This window comes from Coregonus clupeaformis, unplaced genomic scaffold (assembly GCF_020615455.1).
Source record: "Coregonus clupeaformis isolate EN_2021a unplaced genomic scaffold, ASM2061545v1 scaf0008, whole genome shotgun sequence".
NCBI lineage: Eukaryota > Metazoa > Chordata > Actinopteri > Salmoniformes > Salmonidae > Coregonus > Coregonus clupeaformis.
This window is the reverse complement of record NW_025533463.1, coordinates 580,495-602,500: the sequence shown is the minus strand read 5'-3', so window position 1 is coordinate 602,500 and position 22,006 is coordinate 580,495. Positions and strand designations below refer to the sequence as shown.

At 45.6% G+C, this 22,006-nt stretch overlaps 1 protein-coding gene across 1 annotated transcript in view; it reads right to left on the bottom strand.

The window, feature by feature from the left end:
* The window catches only part of LOC121534174 (lipoma-preferred partner homolog), a 421,644-nt gene that overhangs the window by 56,116 nt on the left and 343,522 nt on the right, over positions 1–22,006 (bottom strand). Inside the window, exon 12 of the mRNA XM_041840707.2 lies at positions 17,624–17,793. Coding sequence (XP_041696641.1) covers positions 17,624–17,793 — 170 coding nt within the window. The remainder of the gene's footprint in view (positions 1–17,623; positions 17,794–22,006) is intronic.

The window sequence follows — 22,006 nt, the reverse complement described above, 5'->3', positions numbered from 1 at the left end:
AGGTAAACGATAGAGCTGTGTAGTGAGCAGTAACTGAGGCCTCCCAGAGGTAAACGATAGAGCTGTGTAGTGAGCAGTAACTGAGACCTCCCAGAGGTAAACGATAGAGCTGTGTAGTGAGCAGTAACTGAGGCCCAGAGGTAAACGATAGAGCTGTGTAGTGAGTAGTAACTGAGGCCCAGAGGTAAACGATAGAGCTGTGTAGTGAGCAGTAACTGAGGCCCAGAGGTAAACGATAGAGCTGTGTAGTGAGTAGTAACTGAGGCCCAGAGGTAAACGATAGAGCTGTGTAGTGAGTAGTAACTGAGGCCCAGAGGTAAACGATAGAGCTGTGTAGTGAGCAGTAACTGAGGCCTAGAGGTAAACGATAGAGCTGTGTAGTGAGCAGTAACTGAGGCCTAGAGGTAAACGATAGAGCTGTGTAGTGAGCAGTAACTGAGACCTCCCAGAGGTAAACGATAGAGCTGTGTAGTGAGCAGTAACTGAGACCTCCCAGAGGTAAACGATAGAGCTGTGTAGTGAGCAGTAACTGAGACCTCCCAGAGGTAAACGATAGAGCTGTGTAGTGAGCAGTAACTGAGGCCTCCCAGAGGTAAACGATAGAGCTGTGTAGTGAGCAGTAACTGAGGCCTCCCAGAGGTAAACGATAGAGCTGTGTAGTGAGTAGTAACTGAGGCCTCCCAGAGGTAAACGATAGAGCTGTGTAGTGAGTAGTAACTGAGGCCCAGAGGTAAACGATAGAGCTGTGTAGTGAGTAGTAACTGAGGCCTCCCAGAGGTAAACGATAGAGCTGTGTAGTGAGTAGTAACTGAGGCCTCCCAGAGGTAAACGATAGAGCTGTGTAGTGAGTAGTAACTGAGGCCCAGAGGTAAACGATAGAGCTGTGTAGTGAGCAGTAACTGAGGCCTCCCAGAGGTAAACGATAGAGCTGTGTAGTGAGTAGTAACTGAGACCTAGAGGTAAACGATAGAACGGTGTAGTGAGCAGTAACTGAGGCCTCCCAGAGGTAAACGATAGAGCTGTGTAGTGAGCAGTAACTGAGGCCCAGAGGTAAACGATAGAGCTGTGTAGTGAGTAGTAACTGAGGCCTCCCAGAGGTAAACGATAGAGCTGTGTAGTGAGTAGTAACTGAGGCCCAGAGGTAAACGATAGAGCTGTGTAGTGAGTAGTAACTGAGGCCCAGAGGTAAACGATAGAGCTGTGTAGTGAGCAGTAACTGAGGCCTAGAGGTAAACGATAGAGCTGTGTAGTGAGCAGTAACTGAGGCCTAGAGGTAAACGATAGAGCTGTGTAGTGAGCAGTAACTGAGACCTAGAGGTAAACGATAGAGCTGTGTAGTGAGCAGTAACTGAGGCCCAGAGGTAAACGATAGAGCTGTGTAGTGAGCAGTAACTGAGACCTCCCAGAGGTAAACGATAGAGCTGTGTAGTGAGTAGTAACTGAGGCCCAGAGGTAAACGATAGAGCTGTGTAGTGAGCAGTAACTGAGACCCAGAGGTAAACGATAGAGCTGTGTAGTGAGTAGTAACTGAGACCTAGAGGTAAACGATAGAGCTGTGTAGTGAGTAGTAACTGAGACCTAGAGGTAAACGATAGAGCTGTGTAGTGAGCAGTAACTGAGACCTCCCAGAGGTAAACGATAGAGCTGTATAGTGAGTAGTAACTGAGACCTAGAGGTAAACGATAGAGCTGTGTAGTGAGTAGTAACTGAGGCCTCCCAGAGGTAAACGATAGAGCTGTGTAGTGAGTAGTAACTGAGGCCTCCCAGAGGTAAACGATAGAGCTGTGTAGTGAGCAGTAACTGAGACCTAGAGGTAAACGATAGAGCTGTGTAGTGAGTAGTAACTGAGACCTAGAGGTAAACGATAGAGCTGTGTAGTGAGCAGTAACTGAGGCCTCCCAGAGGTAAACGATAGAGCTGTGTAGTGAGTAGTAACTGAGACCTCCCAGAGGTAAACGATAGAGCTGTGTAGTGAGCAGTAACTGAGACCTAGAGGTAAACGATAGAGCTGTGTAGTGAGTAGTAACTGAGACCTAGAGGTAAACGATAGAGCTGTGTAGTGAGCAGTAACTGAGACCTAGAGGTAAACGATAGAGCTGTGTAGTGAGTAGTAACTGAGGCCTAGAGGTAAACGATAGAGCTGTGTAGTGAGTAGTAACTGAGACCTCCCAGAGGTAAACGATAGAGCTGTGTAGTGAGCAGTAACTGAGACCTCCCAGAGGTAAACGATAGAGCTGTGTAGTGAACAGTAACTGAGACCTAGAGGTAAACGATAGAGCTGTGTAGTGAGTAGTAACTGAGACCTCCCAGAGGTAAACGATAGAGCTGTGTAGTGAGCAGTAACTGAGACCTAGAGGTAAACGATAGAGCTGTGTAGTGAGTAGTAACTGAGACCTCCCAGAGGTAAACGATAGAGCTGTGTAGTGAGCAGTAACTGAGGCCCAGAGGTAAACGATAGAGCTGTGTAGTGAGTAGTAACTGAGGCCTTCCAGAGGTAAACGATAGAGCTGTGTAGTGAGTAGTAACTGAGACCTAGAGGTAAACGATAGAGCTGTGTAGTGAGTAGTAACTGAGGCCCAGAGGTAAACGATAGAGCTGTGTAGTGAGCAGTAACTGAGGCCTCCCAGAGGTAAACGATAGAGCTGTGTAGTGAGCAGTAACTGAGGCCCAGAGGTAAACGATAGAGCTGTGTAGTGAGTAGTAACTGAGGCCTCCCAGAGGTAAACGATAGAGCTGTGTAGTGAGCAGTAACTGAGGCCCAGAGGTAAACGATAGAGCTGTGTAGTGAGTAGTAACTGAGGCCTCCCAGAGGTAAACGATAGAGCTGTGTAGTGAGTAGTAACTGAGACCTAGAGGTAAACGATAGAGCTGTGTAGTGAGCAGTAACTGAGGCCTCCCAGAGGTAAACGATAGAGCTGTGTAGTGAGTAGTAACTGAGGCCCAGAGGTAAACGATAGAGCTGTGTAGTGAGTAGTAACTGAGACCTAGAGGTAAACGATAGAGCTGTGTAGTGAGTAGTAACTGAGACCTCCCAGAGGTAAACGATAGAGCTGTGTAGTGAGTAGTAACTGAGGCCCAGAGGTAAACGATAGAGCTGTGTAGTGAGCAGTAACTGAGGCCTCCCAGAGGTAAACGATAGAGCTGTGTAGTGAGTAGTAACTGAGACCTCCCAGAGGTAAACGATAGAGCTGTGTAGTGAGTAGTAACTGAGGCCCAGAGGTAAACGATAGAGCTGTGTAGTGAGCAGTAACTGAGGCCTCCCAGAGGTAAACGATAGAGCTGTGTAGTGAGCAGTAACTGAGGCCCAGAGGTAAACGATAGAGCTGTGTAGTGAGTAGTAACTGAGGCCTCCCAGAGGTAAACGATAGAGCTGTGTAGTGAGTAGTAACTGAGGCCCAGAGGTAAACGATAGAGCTGTGTAGTGAGTAGTAACTGAGGCCTCCCAGAGGTAAACGATAGAGCTGTGTAGTGAGTAGTAACTGAGACCTAGAGGTAAACGATAGAGCTGTGTAGTGAGCAGTAACTGAGGCCTCCCAGAGGTAAACGATAGAGCTGTGTAGTGAGTAGTAACTGAGGCCCAGAGGTAAACGATAGAGCTGTGTAGTGAGTAGTAACTGAGACCTAGAGGTAAACGATAGAGCTGTGTAGTGAGTAGTAACTGAGGCCTCCCAGAGGTAAACGATAGAGCTGTGTAGTGAGCAGTAACTGAGACCTAGAGGTAAACGATAGAGCTGTGTAGTGAGTAGTAACTGAGACCTAGAGGTAAACGATAGAGCTGTGTAGTGAGTAGTAACTGAGACCTAGAGGTAAACGATAGAGCTGTGTAGTGAGTAGTAACTGAGACCTAGAGGTAAACGATAGAGCTGTGTAGTGAACAGTAACTGAGACCTAGAGGTAAACGATAGAGCTGTGTAGTGAACAGTAACTGAGACCTAGAGGTAAACGATAGAGCTGTGTAGTGAGTAGTAACTGAGACCTCCCAGAGGTAAACGATAGAGCTGTGTAGTGAGCAGTAACTGAGACCTAGAGGTAAACGATAGAGCTGTGTAGTGAGTAGTAACTGAGACCTCCCAGAGGTAAACGATAGAGCTGTGTAGTGAGTAGTAACTGAGACCTCCCAGAGGTAAACGATAGAGCTGTGTAGTGAGTAGTAACTGAGGCCCAGAGGTAAACGATAGAGCTGTGTAGTGAGCAGTAACTGAGGCCCAGAGGTAAACGATAGAGCTGTGTAGTGAGTAGTAACTGAGGCCTCCCAGAGGTAAACGATAGAGCTGTGTAGTGAGCAGTAACTGAGGCCCAGAGGTAAACGATAGAGCTGTGTAGTGAGTAGTAACTGAGGCCTCCCAGAGGTAAACGATAGAGCTGTGTAGTGAGTAGTAACTGAGACCTAGAGGTAAACGATAGAGCTGTGTAGTGAGCAGTAACTGAGGCCTCCCAGAGGTAAACGATAGAGCTGTGTAGTGAGTAGTAACTGAGGCCCAGAGGTAAACGATAGAGCTGTGTAGTGAGTAGTAACTGAGACCTAGAGGTAAACGATAGAGCTGTGTAGTGAGCAGTAACTGAGACCTAGAGGTAAACGATAGAGCTGTGTAGTGAGCAGTAACTGAGGCCTCCCAGAGGTAAACGATAGAGCTGTGTAGTGAGTAGTAACTGAGGCCTCCCAGAGGTAAACGATAGAGCTGTGTAGTGAGCAGTAACTGAGACCTAGAGGTAAACGATAGAGCTGTGTAGTGAGCAGTAACTGAGACCTCCCAGAGGTAAACGATAGAGCTGTGTAGTGAGCAGTAACTGAGGCCTAGAGGTAAACGATAGAGCTGTGTAGTGAGCAGTAACTGAGACCTCCCAGAGGTAAACGATAGAGCTGTGTAGTGAGCAGTAACTGAGGCCTCCCAGAGGTAAACGATAGAGCTGTGTAGTGAGCAGTAACTGAGACCTAGAGGTAAACGATAGAGCTGTGTAGTGAGCAGTAACTGAGACCTAGAGGTAAACGATAGAGCTGTGTAGTGAGCAGTAACTGAGGCCTAGAGGTAAACGATAGAGCTGTGTAGTGAGTAGGAACTGAGGCCTCCCAGAGGTAAAGCAATAACAAGCCTGTGGTAGGCAGGCCCAATCACACTCATCTCTCAACAGGTCTTTCATCAACTATCTACAGAGCAGGAGTGTGTGTGTGTGTGTGTGTAACGTGACACAGTAGGTAATTACCAACCTGACATCATCTGTAGTCTCTTGGCTCCTACCCATCTACATATCTCTATCTAAACCCTGGGTATTTGACTATCACTATGGAGGGGGATGAGGGCGGCTTCGTCCCTAATGGCACCCTATTCCCTATGTAGTGCACTACTTTAGACGAGAGCCCAATAGGTCCTGGTCAAAAGTAGTGCACTCTATAGGGAATAGGGTGCCATTTGGGACGTTACTGTGCTCATAGAAGAACAGGTTGCCTTGGTTAGCCAGGGTGGATCGAGAGTGTCCATTGATTTCCCTATAGGAAAACTGCTTTGAATATCAAATCAAATCAAATCAAATCAAATTTTATTGGTCACATGCGCCGAATACAACAAGGTGCAGACATTACAGTGAAATGCTTACTTACAGCCCTTAAACAACAGTGCATTTATTTTTTACAAAAAAAGTAAAAATAAAACAACAACAAAAAAAAGTGTTGAGAGAAAAAAGAGCAGAAGTAAAATAAAGTGACAGTAGGGAGGCTATATATACAGGGGGGTACCGGTGCAGAGTCAATGTGCGGGGGCACCGGCTAGTTGAGGTAGTTGAGGTAATATGTACATGTGGGTAGAGTTAAAGTGACTATGCATAAATAATTAACAGACTAGCAGCAGCGTAAAAAGGATGGGGTGGGGGGGCAGTGCAAATAGTCCGGGTAGCCATGATTAGCTGTTCAGGAGTCTTATGGCTTGGGGGTAGAAGCTGTTGAGAAGTCTTTTGGACCTAGACTTGGCACTCCGGTACCGCTTGCCGTGCGGTAGCAGAGAGAACAGTCTATGACTAGGGTGGCTGGAGTCTTTGACAATTTTGAGGGCCTTCCTCTGACACCGCCTGGTATAGAGGTCCTGGATGGCAGGAAGCTTGGCCCCAGTGATGTACTGGGCCGTACGCACTACCCTCTGTAGTGCCTTGCGGTCCGAGGCCAAGCAGTTGCCATACCAGGCGGTGATGCAACCAGTCAGGATGCTCTCGATGGTGCAGCTGTATAATTTTTTTGAGGATCTGAGGACCCATGCCAAATCTTTTTCAGTCTCCTGAGGGGGAATAGGCTTTGTCGTGCCCTCTTCACGACTGTCTTGGTGTGTTTGGACCATGATAGTTCGTTGGTGATGTGGACACCAAGGAACTTGAAGCTCTCAACCTGTTCCACTACAGCCCCGTCGATGAGAATGGGGGCGTGCTCAGTCCTCTTTTTTTTCCTGTAGTCCACAATCATCTCCTTTGTCTTGGTCACGTTGAGGGAGAGGTTGTTGTCCTGGCACCACACGGCCAGGTCTCTGACCTCCTCCCTATAGGCTGTCTCATCGTTGTCGGTGATCAGGCCTACCACTGTTGTGTCGTCGGCAAACTTAATGATGGTGTTGGAGTCGTGCCTGGCCATGCAGTCATGGGTGAACAGAGAGTACAGGAGGGGACTGAGCACGCACCCCTGAGGAGCCCCCGTGTTGAGGATCAGTGTGGCAGATGTGTTGTTACCTACCCTTACCACCTGGGGGCGGCCCGTCAGGAAGTCCAGGATCCAGTTGCAGAGGGAGGTGTTTAGTCCCAGGATCCTTAGCTTAGTGATGAGCTTAGAGGGCACTATGGTGTTGAATGCTGAGCTGTAGTCAATGAATAGCAATCTCACGTAGGTGTTCCTCTTGTCCAGGTGGGAAAGGGCAGTGTGGAGTGCAATAGAGATTGCATATTTCTGTGGATCTGTTGGGGCGGTATGCAAATTGGAGTGGGTCTAGGGTTTCTGGGATAATGCTGTTGATGTGAGCCATGACCAGCCTTTCAAAGCACTTCATGGCTACAGACGTCAGTGCTACGGGTCGGTAGTCATTTAGGCAGGTTATCTTAGAGTCCTTGGGCACGGGGACTATGGTGGTCTGCTTGAAACATGTTGGTATTACAGACTCAGTCAGGGACATGTTGAAAATGTCAGTGAAGACACTTGCCAGTTGGTCAGCACATGCTCAGAGTACACGTCCTGGTAATCCGTCCGGCCCTGCGGCCTTGTGAATGTTGATCTGCTTAAAAGTCTTACTCACATCGGCTACGGAGAGCGTGATCACATAGTCATCCGGAACAGCTGGTGCTCTCATGCATGCTTCAGGGTTGCTTGCCTCGAAGCGAGCATAGAAGTGGTTTAGCTCGTCTGGTAGGCTTGTGTCACTGGGCAGCTCGCGGCTGTGCTTCCCTTTGTAGTCTGTAATAGTTTTCAAGCCCTGCCACATCCGACGAGCGTCAGAGCCAGTGTAGTACGATTCAATCTTAGTCCTGTATTGACTCTTTGCCTGTTTGATGGTTCGGTCGGAGGTCATAGCGGGATTTCTTATAAGCGTCCGGGTTAGAGTCCCGTTCCTTGAAAGCGGCAGCTCTACCCTTTAGCTCAGTGCGGATGTTTCCTGTAATCCATGGCTTCTGGTTGGGGTATGTACGTACGGTCACTGTGGGGACGACATCATCGATGCACTTATTGATGAAGCCAGTGACTGATGTGGTGTACTCCTCAATGCTGTCTGAAGAATCCCGGAACCTGTTCCAGTCTGTGCTAGCAAAACAGTCCTGTAGCTTAGCATCTGCGTCATCTGACCACTTTTTTATTAACCGAGTCACTGGTGCTTCCTGCTTTAGTTTTTGCTTATAAGCAGGAATCAGGAGGATAGAGTTATGGTCAGATTTGCCAAATGGAGGGCAAGGGAGAGCTTTGTATGCGTCTCTGTGTGTGGAGTAAAGGTGGTCTAGAGTTTTTTTTCCTCTGGTTGCACATTTAACATGCTGGTAGAAATTAGGTAGAACGGATTTAAGTTTCCCTGCATTAAAGTCCCCGGCCACTAGGAGCGCTGCATCTGGATGAGCGTTTTCCTGTTGATTTATGGCCTTGTACAACTCATTCAGTGGAATCTTAATGCCAGCATTGGTTTGTGGTGGTAAATAGACAGCTATGAAAAATATAGATGAAAACTCTCTTGGTAAATAGTGTGGTCTACAGCTTATCATAAGATACTCTACCTCAGGCGAGCAAAACCTCGAGACTTCCTTAGTATTTGATGTTGTGCACCAGCTGTTGTTTACAAATATACACAGACCGCCACCCCTTGTCTTACCGGAGTCAGCCGTTCTATCCTGCCGATGTAGCGTATAGCCCGCTAGCTGTATGAAATCCATGTCGTCGTTCAGCCACGACTCGGTGAAACATAAGATATTACAGTTTTTAATGTCCCGTTGGTAAGATAACCGTAATCTTAAGTCGTCCAATTTATTTTCAAATGATTGAATATTGGCTAATAGGATTGATGGAAGAGGCAGTTTACTCGCTCGCCGTTGGATCCTTACAAGGCACCCCGATCTACGTCCACGATATCTCTGTCTCTTCCTCACGCGAATGACGGGGATTTGGGCCTTGTCGGGTGTCTGTATGATATCCTTCGCGGCCGCCTCGTTGAAGAAAAAATCTTCGTCCAATACGAGGTGAGTAATCGCTGTCCTGATATCCAGAAGCTCTTTTTGGTTATAAGAGACGATGGCAGAAACATTGTGCACAAAATCAATTACAAATAACGCGGAAAAACACACATAATAGTACAATTGGTTAGAGGGCTGTAAAACGGCAGCCATCTTCTCCGGCGCTGTCTACAGCAATATGTTTTGGATGTGAAGAGCCAGATGTATAGATATGGATATAGAATATATGAGCTGCCTCATACATGTACATAACTGGGGAAAGAGGATAGATAAAGGCCAGAAATACATATAAATACTCATATGATAGTAAGTGTGATTAACGAGGGGAAGTTGAGAAAGCTGAGAGAGTAAAGCCCAAGAACAGCAGGGACACATCATACTATGATGCAACGCCAGACTGAATTCCTCAATTAGAAATTTCATGTGCGGTTTCAATTTGACTGGGACTTCCATGGAGAGAAGTAAAGCTATTTCCTTTTTTTTCCAATGAACCTTAACAGGTTATTCTCATTGAGATAAAATGGATGTTGCAAAAGAGACATGTGACAAGGGAGACCAGTTGGTCAAAGCTGATCTATGAAACAAGTACCACCTACGCTAACATGGCTGAACGACTCAAATTTACCACACACTAAATTAAAGCTGTAAATACATTTCGGAAAAGAAAGAATATCATACAAAAATTTTGATTATTTCGCAAGGACCTCAATCTCTTGTGGTCCCTCCTTCCTTACTGTGCAAGAGTTTTAGCATTTCTGTTGCACAACCCAAGACTCCGGGAAAATTAACCAGAGAGAAGCGTTTCATAAGATTCTCTGTGAAGTTCCTAACCTCACCAAGCATGTGTCCCCAAATGGCACCCTATTCCCTATATAGTGCACTACCTTTGACCAGAGCCCATTGGGCCCAGGTCAAAACTAGTGCACAATTTGGGAATAGGGTGCCATTTGGGATGCAGACAAATTCCCAGAAGATTTCACATCTTACTGGAACTGTCATTCAGTTCCTGTTTTGATCAGAGTCTTTAGCAAAATAAATACAATTATTTTCAAGAGCTTTTTTAGCAACAAAAAAAGAAGGAAGAGAGAAGAGGAGGAGAAGAGAGGAGGAGAGAGAGGAGGAGAAGAGAGGAGGAGAAGAGAGGAGGAGAAGAGAGGAGAAGAGAGGAGAAGAAGAGAGGAGGAGAAGAGAGGAGAAGAGAAGAGGAGAAGAGAGGAGGAGAAGAGAGGAGGGGAAGAGAGGAGAAGAGAGGAGGAAAAGAGAGGAGAAGAGAGGAGAATAGAGGAGAAGAAGAGAGGAGGAGAAGAGAGGAGAAGAGAAGAGGAGAAGAGAGGAGGAGAGAGGAGGGGAAGAGAGGAGGAGAAGAGAGGAGGAGAAGAGAGGAGGAGAAGAGAGGAGAAGAGAAGAGGAGAAGAGAGGAGGAGAAGAGAGGAGGGGAAGAGAGGAGAAGAGAGGAGGAAAAGAGAGGAGAAGAGAGGAGAAGAGAGGAGAAGAAGAGAGGAGGAGAAGAGAGGAGGAGAAGAGAGGAGGAGAAGAGAGGAGGAGAGAAGAGGAGAAGAGAGGGGGAGAAGAGAGGAGGGGAAGAGAGGAGGAGAAGAGAGGAGGAGAAGAGAGGAGGAGAGAAGAGGAGAAGAGAGGGGGAGAAGAGAGGAGGGGAAGAGATGAGGAGAAGAGAGGAGGAAAAGAGAGGAGAAGAGAGGAAAAGAGAGGAGAAGAAGAGAGGAGGAGGAGAGAGGAGGAGAGAACTGAAGAAGAGAGGAGGAGAAGAGAGGAGGAGAAGAGAGGAGGAGAGAGGAGGAGACGAAAGGAGAAGAAGAGAGGAGGAGAAGAGAGGAGGAGACGAGAGGAGAAGAAGAGATGAGGAGAAGAGAGGAGGAGAAGAGAGGAGGAGAGAACTGGAGAAGAGAGGAGGAGAAGAGATGAGAAGAAGAGAGGAGGAGAAGAGAGGAGGAGAAAGGAGAAGAAGAGAGGAGGAGAAGAGAGGAGGAGAGAGGAGGAGGAGAGAGGAGAAGAGAACTGGAGAAGAGAGGAGGAGAAGAGAGGAGGAGAAGAGAGGAGGAAAGAACTGAAGAAGAGAGGAGGGGAAGAGAGGAGAAGAAGAGAGGAGGAGAAGAGAGGAGGAGAAGAGAGGAGGAAATAACTGGAGAAGAGAGGAGGAGAAGAGAGGAGGAGAGAACTGGAGGAGAGAGGGGGAGAAGAGAGGAGGAGAAGAGAGGAGGAGAAGAGAGGAGGAGAAGAGAGGAGGAGAAGAGAGGAGAAGAGAGGAGGAGAGAACTGGAGAAGAGAGGAGGAGAAGAGAGGAGGAAAGAACTGGAGAAGAGAGGAGGAGAAGAGAGTAGGAGAAGAGAGGAGGAGAAGAGAGGAGGAGAAGAGAGGAGGAGAAGAGAGGAGAAGAGAGGAGGAGAAGAGAGGAGGAGAGAACTGGAGAAGAGAGGAGGAGAAGAGAGGAGGAAAGAACTGGAGAAGAGAGGAGGAGAAGAGAGGAGGAGAGAACTGGAGAAGAGAGGAGGAGAAGAGAGGAGAAGAGAGGAGGAGAAGAGAGGAGGAGAGGGGATATTATTTGTTCTCCAATCTACAAAGGGAAATATTTCAACCCTACATTCTAATGTGATTTTAATACTTGATTAACATCTCCAGTGTGTTTCAACTGTGTCTCATCTCCCTATCAGATGTACACTACCGGTCAAAAGTTTGGACACACCTACTCATTCAAGGGTTTTTCTTTATTTTTACTATTTTCTACATTGTAGAATAATAGTGAAGACATCAAAACTGTGAAATAACACATATGGATTCAAGTAGTAACCAAAAAAGTGTTAAACAAATCAAAATAGATTTTAAATTTGAGATTCTTCAAAGTAGCCACCCTTTGCCTTGATGACAGCTTTGCACACTCTTGGCATTCTCTCAACCAGCTTCACTCTTGAGTGTTTTAGTATGAAAATAAATGGAATAGAGCTAAGCACAGGCAAAATCCTAGAGGAAAACCTGGTTCAGTCTGCTTTCCAAATTCACCTTTCAGCAGTACAATAATCTAAAACACAAGGCCAAATATACACTGGAGTTGTTTACCAAGACGACATTGAATGGCCTAGTTACAGCTTTGAATTCAATCGGCTTGAAAATCTATGACAAGACATTTTCAATACATTTTCTAAAATTTCTAAAAACATGTTTTCACTTTGTCATTGTGTGTAGATGAGAGAGAGAAAAAATATTGAATCCATTTTGAATTCAGGCTGTAACACAAGAAAATGTGGAATAAATCAAGGGGTCTGAATACTTTCTGAAGGCACTGTATCCATGTTATTTTCCCTCATCATCGTTATTCACTCTGTATTTATTCCTTGTGTTTCCTATTTCAATTATTATAATGTTTTAATCTTTAACTCTGTATTGTTGAAAAGGGACCCGTAAGAAAGCATTTCACTGTTAGTCTACACCTGTTGTTTACGAAGCGTGTGACAAATATAATTTTATTTGATTTACCTTTGACCTTTTAGAGTAAATTGCTTCATCAACATGTCGGCTACTCATCTATATCTGACTTTCACTTTCCTGATCAAGACTACCCTCTCTAACTAATGTTGTATGTCAAACATTTGCATATCTGATCTGATTTTGTTTAATATTGCATTATTGTAAGTAAAGCAATTTAAACTGTTAATCCGTTTTTGTTTTGTTTTATTAAGCTACATATACATTTGGTTAACGAAAGTAACTGGCTAGCTAAAATAGCTCACTTTGTCAAGAGATGACTATGAATTAGCATGCAACATATATTTAACAAAACTTTAACATTAGCATAGATAATGACCCTACTTAACATTAACATAGATAATGACCCTACTTAACATTAACATAGATAATGACCCTACTTAACATTAACATAGATAATGACCCTACTTAACATTAACATAGATAATGACCTTACTCGTCTACTAGCAAAAGGTAACTTGCTAACGCAGTAGCTATAGATTATCCCTCGTGGTTATTTAGCAAGCTGCCCAAGATAACTGGCTAGCTAAGCTATCACTTGTCATGATTCATGGTTATTTAGCAAGCTGCCCAAGATAACTGGCTAGCTAAGCTATCACTTGTCATGATTCATGGTTATTTAGCATGCTGCCCAAGATAACTGGCTAGCTAAGCTATCACTTGTCATGATTCATGGTTATTTAGCAAGCTGCCCAAGTTAGCTGGCTAGCTAAGCTATCACTTGTCATGATTCATGGTTATTTAGCATGCTGCCCAAGATAACTGGCTAGCTAAGCTATCACTTGTCATGATTCATGGTTATTTAGCAAGCTGCCCAAGTTAGCTGGCTAGCTAAGCTATCACTTGTCATGATTCATGGTTATTTAGCAAGCTGCCCAAGTTAGCTGGCTAGCTAAGCTATCACTTGTCATGATTCATGGTTATTTAGCAAGCTGCCCAAGATAACTGGCTAGCTAAGCTATCACTTGTCATGATTCATGGTTATTTAGCAAGCTGCCCAAGTTAGCTGGCTAGCTAAGCTATCACTTGTCATGATTCATGGTTATTTAGCAAGCTGCCCAAGTTAGCTGGCTAGCTAAGCTATCACTTGTCATGATCCATGGCTACATTGGCTACTACACAGCCTGCAAGGACTCTGTCAACCCTGGGAAAACATGCCAATATAAAAAAAAACGGTACTAAACCTGGTACTAGCTACGCTACAAATAAACATCAGGACGACAAACAGAACCAGCAGCTAGGAGGATATCCAATCGGAGGAGGGCAGCCTAGACGGCGGCTGCAGGAGGAGGATCTGAGAGCTGTTGTCATGGCACTGTCTGTCAGTGTAGGTATCTCTTGTGGGTCTTCCCAAAATGCTACATGTGATCAGCTGTGGTTTGTTCATATTATCTGCCACTGGTCGTCATCCTCTCAGTCAGATATTCTTCTTTTTTTTTTGCAGTGAGAAGGGCGGAAGTTGGGAGATGAGAGAGGTGCGTGCCTCAGTCACTTCAGCACAACTATGTCCTGTAACGTTACTGCCTTTTCACTCAATCTGCTGCCAGCCAATGGCTGACAAGATAACTACATGAACAAACGTATAATTCTCAGCAAGCGAATATGTGAATAGTAATAATCTGTCTAGCAAGCTAGTTTAACAGGCAAAAAAGACCTCAAACTAATGTTATGCAAGGTAGATGACTAGCTAGCTGTCAATTCTTCGTGGCTAGCCCTATTGACTTCAAATCAAATCAAATTGTATTTTCCACATGCGCCGAATACAACAGGTGTAGACCTTGCAGTGAAATGCTTACTTACAAGCCTTTAACCAACAATGCAGTTTTTTAAGAAAAAAAATGTGTTAAGTAAAAAATAGATAAGTAAAAAATAGAAAATATAAAATAATTAAAGAGCAGCAGTAAAATAAAATAACAGTAGGGAGGCTTTGTACAGGGGGTACCGGTACAGAGTCAATGTGTGGGGCACCGGTTAGTTGAGGTAATTGAGGTAATATGTATATGTGGGTAGAGTTAAAGTGACTATGCATAGATAATAAACTGAGTAGCAGCAGCGTAAAAGAGGGGGTTGGGGTGGGGGGGCAATGCAAATAGTCCGGGTAGCCATGATTAACAGTTCAGGAGTCTTATGGCTTGGGGGTAGAAGCTGTTAAGAAGCCTTTTGGACCTAGACTTGGCGCTCCGGTACCGCTTGCCGTGCAGTAGCAGAGAGAACAGTCTATGACTAGGGTGGCTGGAGTCTTTGACAATTTTTAGGGCCTTCCACTGACACCGCCTGGTATAGAGGTCCTGGATGGCAGGAAGCTTGGCCCCAGTGATGTACTGGGCCTTACGCACTACCCTCTGTAGTGCCTTGCGGTCGGAGGCCAAGCAGTTGCCATAACAGGCGGTGATGCAACCATTCAGGATGCTCTCGATGGTGCAGCTGTAGAACATTTTGAGGATCTGAGGACCCATGCCAAATCTTTTCAGTCTCCTGAGGGGGAATATGTTTTGTTGTGCCCTCTTCACGACTGTCTTGGTGTGTTTGGACCATGATAGTTTGTTGGTGATGTGGACACCAAGGAACTTGAAGCTCTAAACCTGTTCCACTACAGGCCGTCGATGAGAATGGGGGCGTGCTCAGTCCTCTTTTCCTGTAGTCCACAATCATCTCCTTTGTCTTGATCACGTTGAGGGAGGGAGAGGTTGTTATCCTGGCACCACATGGCCAGGTCTCTGACCTCTTCCCTATAGGCCGTCTCATCGTTGTCGGTGATCAGGCCTACCACTGTTGTGTCGTCGGCAAACTTAATGATGGTGTTGGAGTCGTGCCTGGCCATGCAGTCAAGGGTGAACAGGGAGTACAGGAGGGGACTGAGCACGCACCCCTGAGGGGCCCCCGTGTTGAGGATCAGCGTGGCAGATGTGTTGTTACCTACCCTTACCACCTGGGGGCGGCCCGTCAGGAAATCCAGGATCCAGTTGCAGAGGGAGGTATTTTAGTCCCAGGGTCCTTAGCTTAGTGATGAGCTTTGAGGGCACTATGGTGTTGAACGCTGAGATGTAGTCAGTGAATAGCATTGTGGAGTGCATAAGAGATTGCATCATCTGTGGATCTGTTGGGGCGGTATGCAAATTGGAGTGGGTCTAGGGTTTCTGGGATAATGGTGTTGATGGTGTTGATGTGAGCCATGACCAGCCTTTCAAAGCACTTCATGGCTACAGACGTCAGTGCTACGGGTCCGTAGTCCTTTAGGCAGGTTATCTTAGTGTTCTTGGGCACAGGGACTATGGTGGTCTGCTTGAAACATGTTGGTATTACAGACAGACAGGGAGAGGTTGAAAATGTCAGTGAAGACACTTGCCAGTTGGTTAGTGCATGCTCGGAGTACACGTCCTGGTAATCCGTCTGGCCCTGCGGCCTTGTGAATGTTGACCTGTTTAAAAGTCTTACTCACATCGGCTTCGGAGAACGTGATCACACAGTCGTCCGGAACAGCTGATGCTCTCATGCATGCTTCAGTATTGCTTGCCTCGAAGCGAGCTTAGAAGTGATTTAGCTCGTCTGGTAGGCTTGTGTCACTGGGCAGCTCGCGACTGTGCTTCCCTTTGTAGCCTGTAATAGTTTTCAAGCCCTGCCACATCCGACGAGCGTCAGAGCCGGTGTAGTACGATTCAATCTTAGTCCTGTATTGACTCTTTGCCTGTTTGATGGTTTGTTGGAGGGCATAGCGGGATTTCTTATAAGCGTCCAGCGGCAGCTCTACCCTTTAGCTCAGTGTGGATGTCAGAAGGTCTAGAGTTTTTTTTCCTCTGGTTGCACATTTAACATGCTGGTAGAAATGAGGTAGAACGGATGTACGTTTCCCTGCATTAAAGTCCCCGGCCACTAGGAGCGCTGCCTCTGGATGAGCGTTTTCCTTTTTAGTTATGGCCTTATACAGTTCATTGAGTGTGGTCTTAGTGCCTGCATCGGTTTGTGGTGGTAAATAGACCGCTACGAAAAATATAGATGAAAACTCTCTTGGTAGATAGTGTGGTCTACAGCTTATCATGAGATACTCTACCTCAGGCGAGCAAAACCTTGAGACTTCCTTAGTATTAGATTTTATGCACCAGCTGTTGTTTACAAATATACACAGACCGCCACCCCTTGTCTTACCGGAGTCAGCCGTTCTATCCTGCCGATGTAGCGTATATCCCGCCAGCTGTATGTTATCCATGTCGTCGTTCAGCCACGACTCGGTGAACCATAAGATATTACAGTTTTTAATGTCCCGTTGGTAGGATATCCTTGATCTTAGGTCGTCCAATTTGTTTTCAAATGATTGAACATTGGCTAATAGGATTGATGGAAGAGGCAGATTACTCGCTCGCCATCGGATCCTTACAAGGCACCCCGACCTACGTCCACGATATTTCCGTCTCTTCCTCATGCGAATGACGAGGATTTGGTCCTTGTCGGGTGTCTGTAGAATATCCGTCGTCCAATACGAGGTGAGTAATCGCTGTTCTGATATCCAGAAGTTATTTTTGGTTATAAGAGACGGTGGCAGAAACATTATGTACAGAATCAATTACAAATAATGTGAAAAAAACACACATAATAGTACAATTGGTTAGGGCTGTAAAACGGCAGCCATCTTCTCCGGCGCCATTCTATGGGGTTGCGATATACGCACACTACAGTGGGTATTGTAGGCAGGTAAACATGCCAAAATTAACACATAATGTATTTATTACCGTATCAAGGTAAACTACTGTAGTTAGGCAACATAGGAAATGTTAATAGCAACATTTTATTCTGAAGTCAGAGTTTATTTTCTCTCGCTTCAGCCCAAATAACGTCCGCCATTTATTTGAATAACTTTTACATCATTTTTTTTAACGTGGTTGAGTCATATTTCTTTCCATACTTTTCGGTGAAGCTTGCATCGATGCACGCTTCGAAATGTGTACAAGCGGAGAACGCATCCGAGAAGTGCCCTCCGTGCTCCGGTTCGAAAATGTGATTTGGACTCATGTTTAGGAGGATACATGATGTCTTTCTTACTCTGGGGGTGTTGATGCTTAGGAGGAGTCATGATAACAACTCTCTCTGTTTGGTTCTTCTGGCAGAAACACAGAGAGAATGTAGTACTTGGTACTTCACACACACACATCCAGTTACTTAAAGTGATGAAAGAAATAGATGGATGGGCCGAGAGTCACAATATAGCAGAGCTCAGTAGGCCTCTACACACCGTGTGTTTGTTTTTGTGTGTGTGTGGTGTGTACAGACGGGCTTAGACTAGCGATGTAGCAGGGTGTGTGTGTGTGTGTGTGTGTGTGTGTGTGTGTGTGTGGTGTGTACAGACGGGCTTAGACAAGCGATGTAGCAGGGTGTGTGTGTGTGTGTGTGTGTGTGTGTGTGTGTGTGTGTGTGTGTGTGTGTGTACAGTGTGCAAGATGTTAAGGAGACTCACAATGTAGCAGGGCTCGCAGTAGGCCTTCTTCTCCACGGCGTAGAAGGGTCTGCCTCGCAGCCTGCCGCTGCAGGTCATGCAGATGAAGCAGTCCACGTGGAAGACCTGGTCCATGGCTGTACAGCCGGTGCCCTCACCCACCACATTATCCCCACAGCTGGCACACCGCCCTGGGGTAGAGGAGGAAGAGGAGGAGGGTTAGACTCTCTGTCCACAGGTCTGTCTGTCTGTCTGGCTACAGGAGGAGGAGGAAGAGGGTTAGATTCTCTGTCCACAGGTCTGTCTGTCTGTCTGGCTACAAGAGGAGGAGGAGGAGGAGGAGGAGGAGGAGGGGGAGGAGGAGGAGGAGGAGGAGGAGGAAGAGGGTTAGATTCTCTGTCCACAGGTCTGTCTGTCTGTCTGTCTGGCTACAAGAGGAGGAGGAGGAGGAGGAGGAGGAGGAGGAGGAGGAGGGTTAGATCCTCTGTCCACATTCCCAGAACATCACCTAAGATTCCCATTAACTTCTAGTTCGGGTTTTCTCTAACATTAGGATGATAACATACCAAAAACAAAGAATGTTTTTTTCTTCAGATAAAAAAAAGAGGAGACAGGTTAAAGAAGGATTTTTAAGCCTTGAGACATTGAGACATGGTTTGTGTATGTGTGGCATTCAGAGGGTGAATGGGCAAGACAAAATACTTAAGTGCCTTTGAACAGGGTATGGTAGTAGGTGCCAGGCGCACCGGTTTGTGTCAAGAACTGCAACGCTGCTGGGTTTTTCACACTCAACAGTTTCTTGTGTGTATCAAGAATGGTCCACCACCCATAGGACATCCAGCCAACTTGACACAACTGTGGGAAAGCATTGGAGTCAACATGGTCCAGCATCCTTAACACACTGCACCATGTCTTCAAGACAGCCCAGCCTTAACACACTGCACCATGTCTTCAAGACAGCCCAGCCTTAACACACTGCACCATGTCTTCAAGACAGCCCAGCCTTAACACACTGCACCATGTCTTCAAGACAGCCCAGCCTTAACACACTGCACCATGTCTTCAAGACAGCCCAGCCTTAACACACTGCAACATGTCTACACACCAGCCTTAACACACAGCAACATGTCTACACACCAGCCTTAACACACTGCAACATGTCTACACACCAGCCTTAACACACTGCAACATGTCTACACACCAGCCTTAACAAATTATATATATACTTCTCCCATGGGCAAAGAAACTCAAAAGGGGTGATGATATTAATTAACAGTAATTTCGACCAAATGTGCAAATTCTCCAAACAGATACGTAAATTAGATGGATTATTTTAAATATGTTATTGGACCATAAACAGATATGGCTCATTAACCTTTACGGACCAATTAATGATGATCCACGCTTCTTTGATAATATATATAATAAATTATCAACTCTGCAAGCAATTCAAGACAATATTATTATGGTGGGGGATTATAATACTGTTTTAAATAGCTCAATGGACCGTAAAGGAAATCACACCACAAACAATCACCCTCATGCTCTTAAGGAAATCGTGAATGTCATGGATACATTTGAACTAGTAGATATATGGAGGCTAGGAATAACATTCTAAGAACATTGAGGGAAAGTTTTGTGTACCCTTATAGAAACATTGTAAGAATGTCATCACAACTGGACAAATGTTGAGTTTTGGGAACCTATCTCTTGTAATGTTCCCACACGGTTCCAACAATCTAATTAAATGTTCTGGGAACCTTTAAAGAACTCAGAAAGGATGTTCTGTCAACATTCTTGCAACATCAAAGGAATGTTTTGTGCACCCTGATACAAACATTATCTGAATATCAGCACAACTGGAAAGTTGTAGTGTTTTGGCAATATTTCTTGTCATATCCCCACAATGTTCCCACAATCTAAATAAATGTGTTAGGAACTATTAAAGAACAGGCGAAATGTGTTCTAGTTACGTTCTTGTAACAGGTGAATGTTTTTTTCACCCTAAAATAAACATTGTATAATCATCCCCAGAACTGGACAGTTTGTGTTTTGGGAAAATATATTTTGTGATGTCACCACAATGTTCCCACCAGACTGTTCACAAAACCGAATGAAACATTCTGGGAACCTTTAAAGAACCGCCGAAATGTACCCTGGGAATGTTCTTGCAACGTCAGGCGAATGTTTTATAAAAACATTGTATAATCATCAGCACAACTGGACAGTTTTTTTGGTTATGAGAACATTTGCCGCATCCTAACGAATGTTCACAGAACCAATTTTGGGTTGCTGGCAAGATAATTGAGCACACTACAACAGAGACTGGAGCACACTACAACAGAGACTGGAACACACTACAACAGAGACTGGAACACACTACAACAGAGACTGGAACACACTACAACAGAGACTGGAACACACTACAACAGAGACTGGAGCACACTACAACAGAGACTGGAACACACTACAACAGAGACTGGAACACACTACAACAGAGACTGGAACACACTACAACAGAGACTGGAACACACTACAACAGAGACTGGAACACACTACAACAGACACTGGAACACACTACAACAGAGACTGGAACACACTACAACAGAGACTGGAACACACTACAACAGAGACTGGAACACACTACAACAGAGACTGGAACACACTACAACAGAGACTGGAACACACTACAACAGAGACTGGAACACACTACTACAGAGACTGGAACACACTACAACAGAGACTGGAGCACACTACAAAAGAGACTGGAACACACTACAACAGAGACTGGAACACACTACTACAGAGACTGGAACACACTACAACAGAGACTGGAACACACTACTACAGAGACTGGAACACACTACAACAGAGACTGGAACACACTACAACAGAGACTGGAACACACTACTACAGATACTGGAGCACACTACAACAGAGACTGGAACACACTACAACAGAGACTGGAGCACACTACAACAGAGACTGGAACACACTACAACAGAGACTGGAACACACTACAACAGAGACTGGAACACACTACAACAGAGACTGGAACACACTACAACAGAGACTGGAACACACTACAACAGAGACTGGAGCACACTACAACAGAGACTGGAACACACTACAACAGAGACTGGAGCACACTACAACAGAGACTGGAACACACTACTACAGAGACTGGAACACACTACAACAGAGACTGGAGCACACTACAACAGAGACTGGAACACACTACAACAGAGACTGGAACACACTACAACAGAGACTGGAACACACTACAACAGAGACTGGAGCACACTACAACAGAGACTGGAACACACTACAACAGAGACTGGAACACACTACAACAGAGACTGGAACACACTACAACAGAGACTGGAACACACTACAACAGAGACTGGAGCACACTACAACAGAGACTGGAACACACTACAACCGAGACTGGAACACACTACAACAGAGACTGGAACACACTAATACAGAGACTGGAACACTACAACAGAGACTGGAGCACACTACAACAGAGACTGGAGCACACTACAACAGAGACTGGAGCACACTACACCAGAGACTGGAACACACTACTACAGAGACTGGAGCACACTACAACAGAGACTGGAGCACACTACAACAGAGACTGGAACACACTACAACAGAGACTGGAGCACACTACAACAGAGACTGGAACACACTACAACAGAGACTGGAGCACACTACAACAGAGACTGGAACACACTACTACAGAGACTGGAACACACTACAACAGAGACTGGAGCACACTACAACAGAGACTGGAACACACTACAACAGAGACTGGAGCACACTACAACAGAGACTGGAACACACTACAACAGAGACTGGAGCACACTACAACAGAGACTGGAGCACACTACAACAGAGACTGGAACACACTACAACAGAGACTGGAACACACTACAACAGAGACTGGAACACACTACAACAGAGACTGGAACACACTACAACAGAGACTGGAGCACACTACAACAGAGACTGGAACACACTACAACAGAGACTGGAACACACTACAACAGAGACTGGAGCACACTACAACAGAGACTGGAACACTACAACAGAGACTGGAGCACACTACAACAGAGACTGGAACACTACAACAGAGACTGGAGCACACTACAACAGAGACTGGAACACACTACAACAGAGACTGGAACACACTACAACAGAGACTGGAGCACACTACAACAGAGACTGGAACACTACAACAGAGACTGGAGCACACTACAACAGAGACTGGAACACACTACAACAGAGACTGGAACACTACAACAGAGACTGGAGCAGATATATTAGGCCACATCAACTCATACTACTAGTCCTAACCTAACCCTAACCAACTGATACCACTAGTCCTAACCTAAC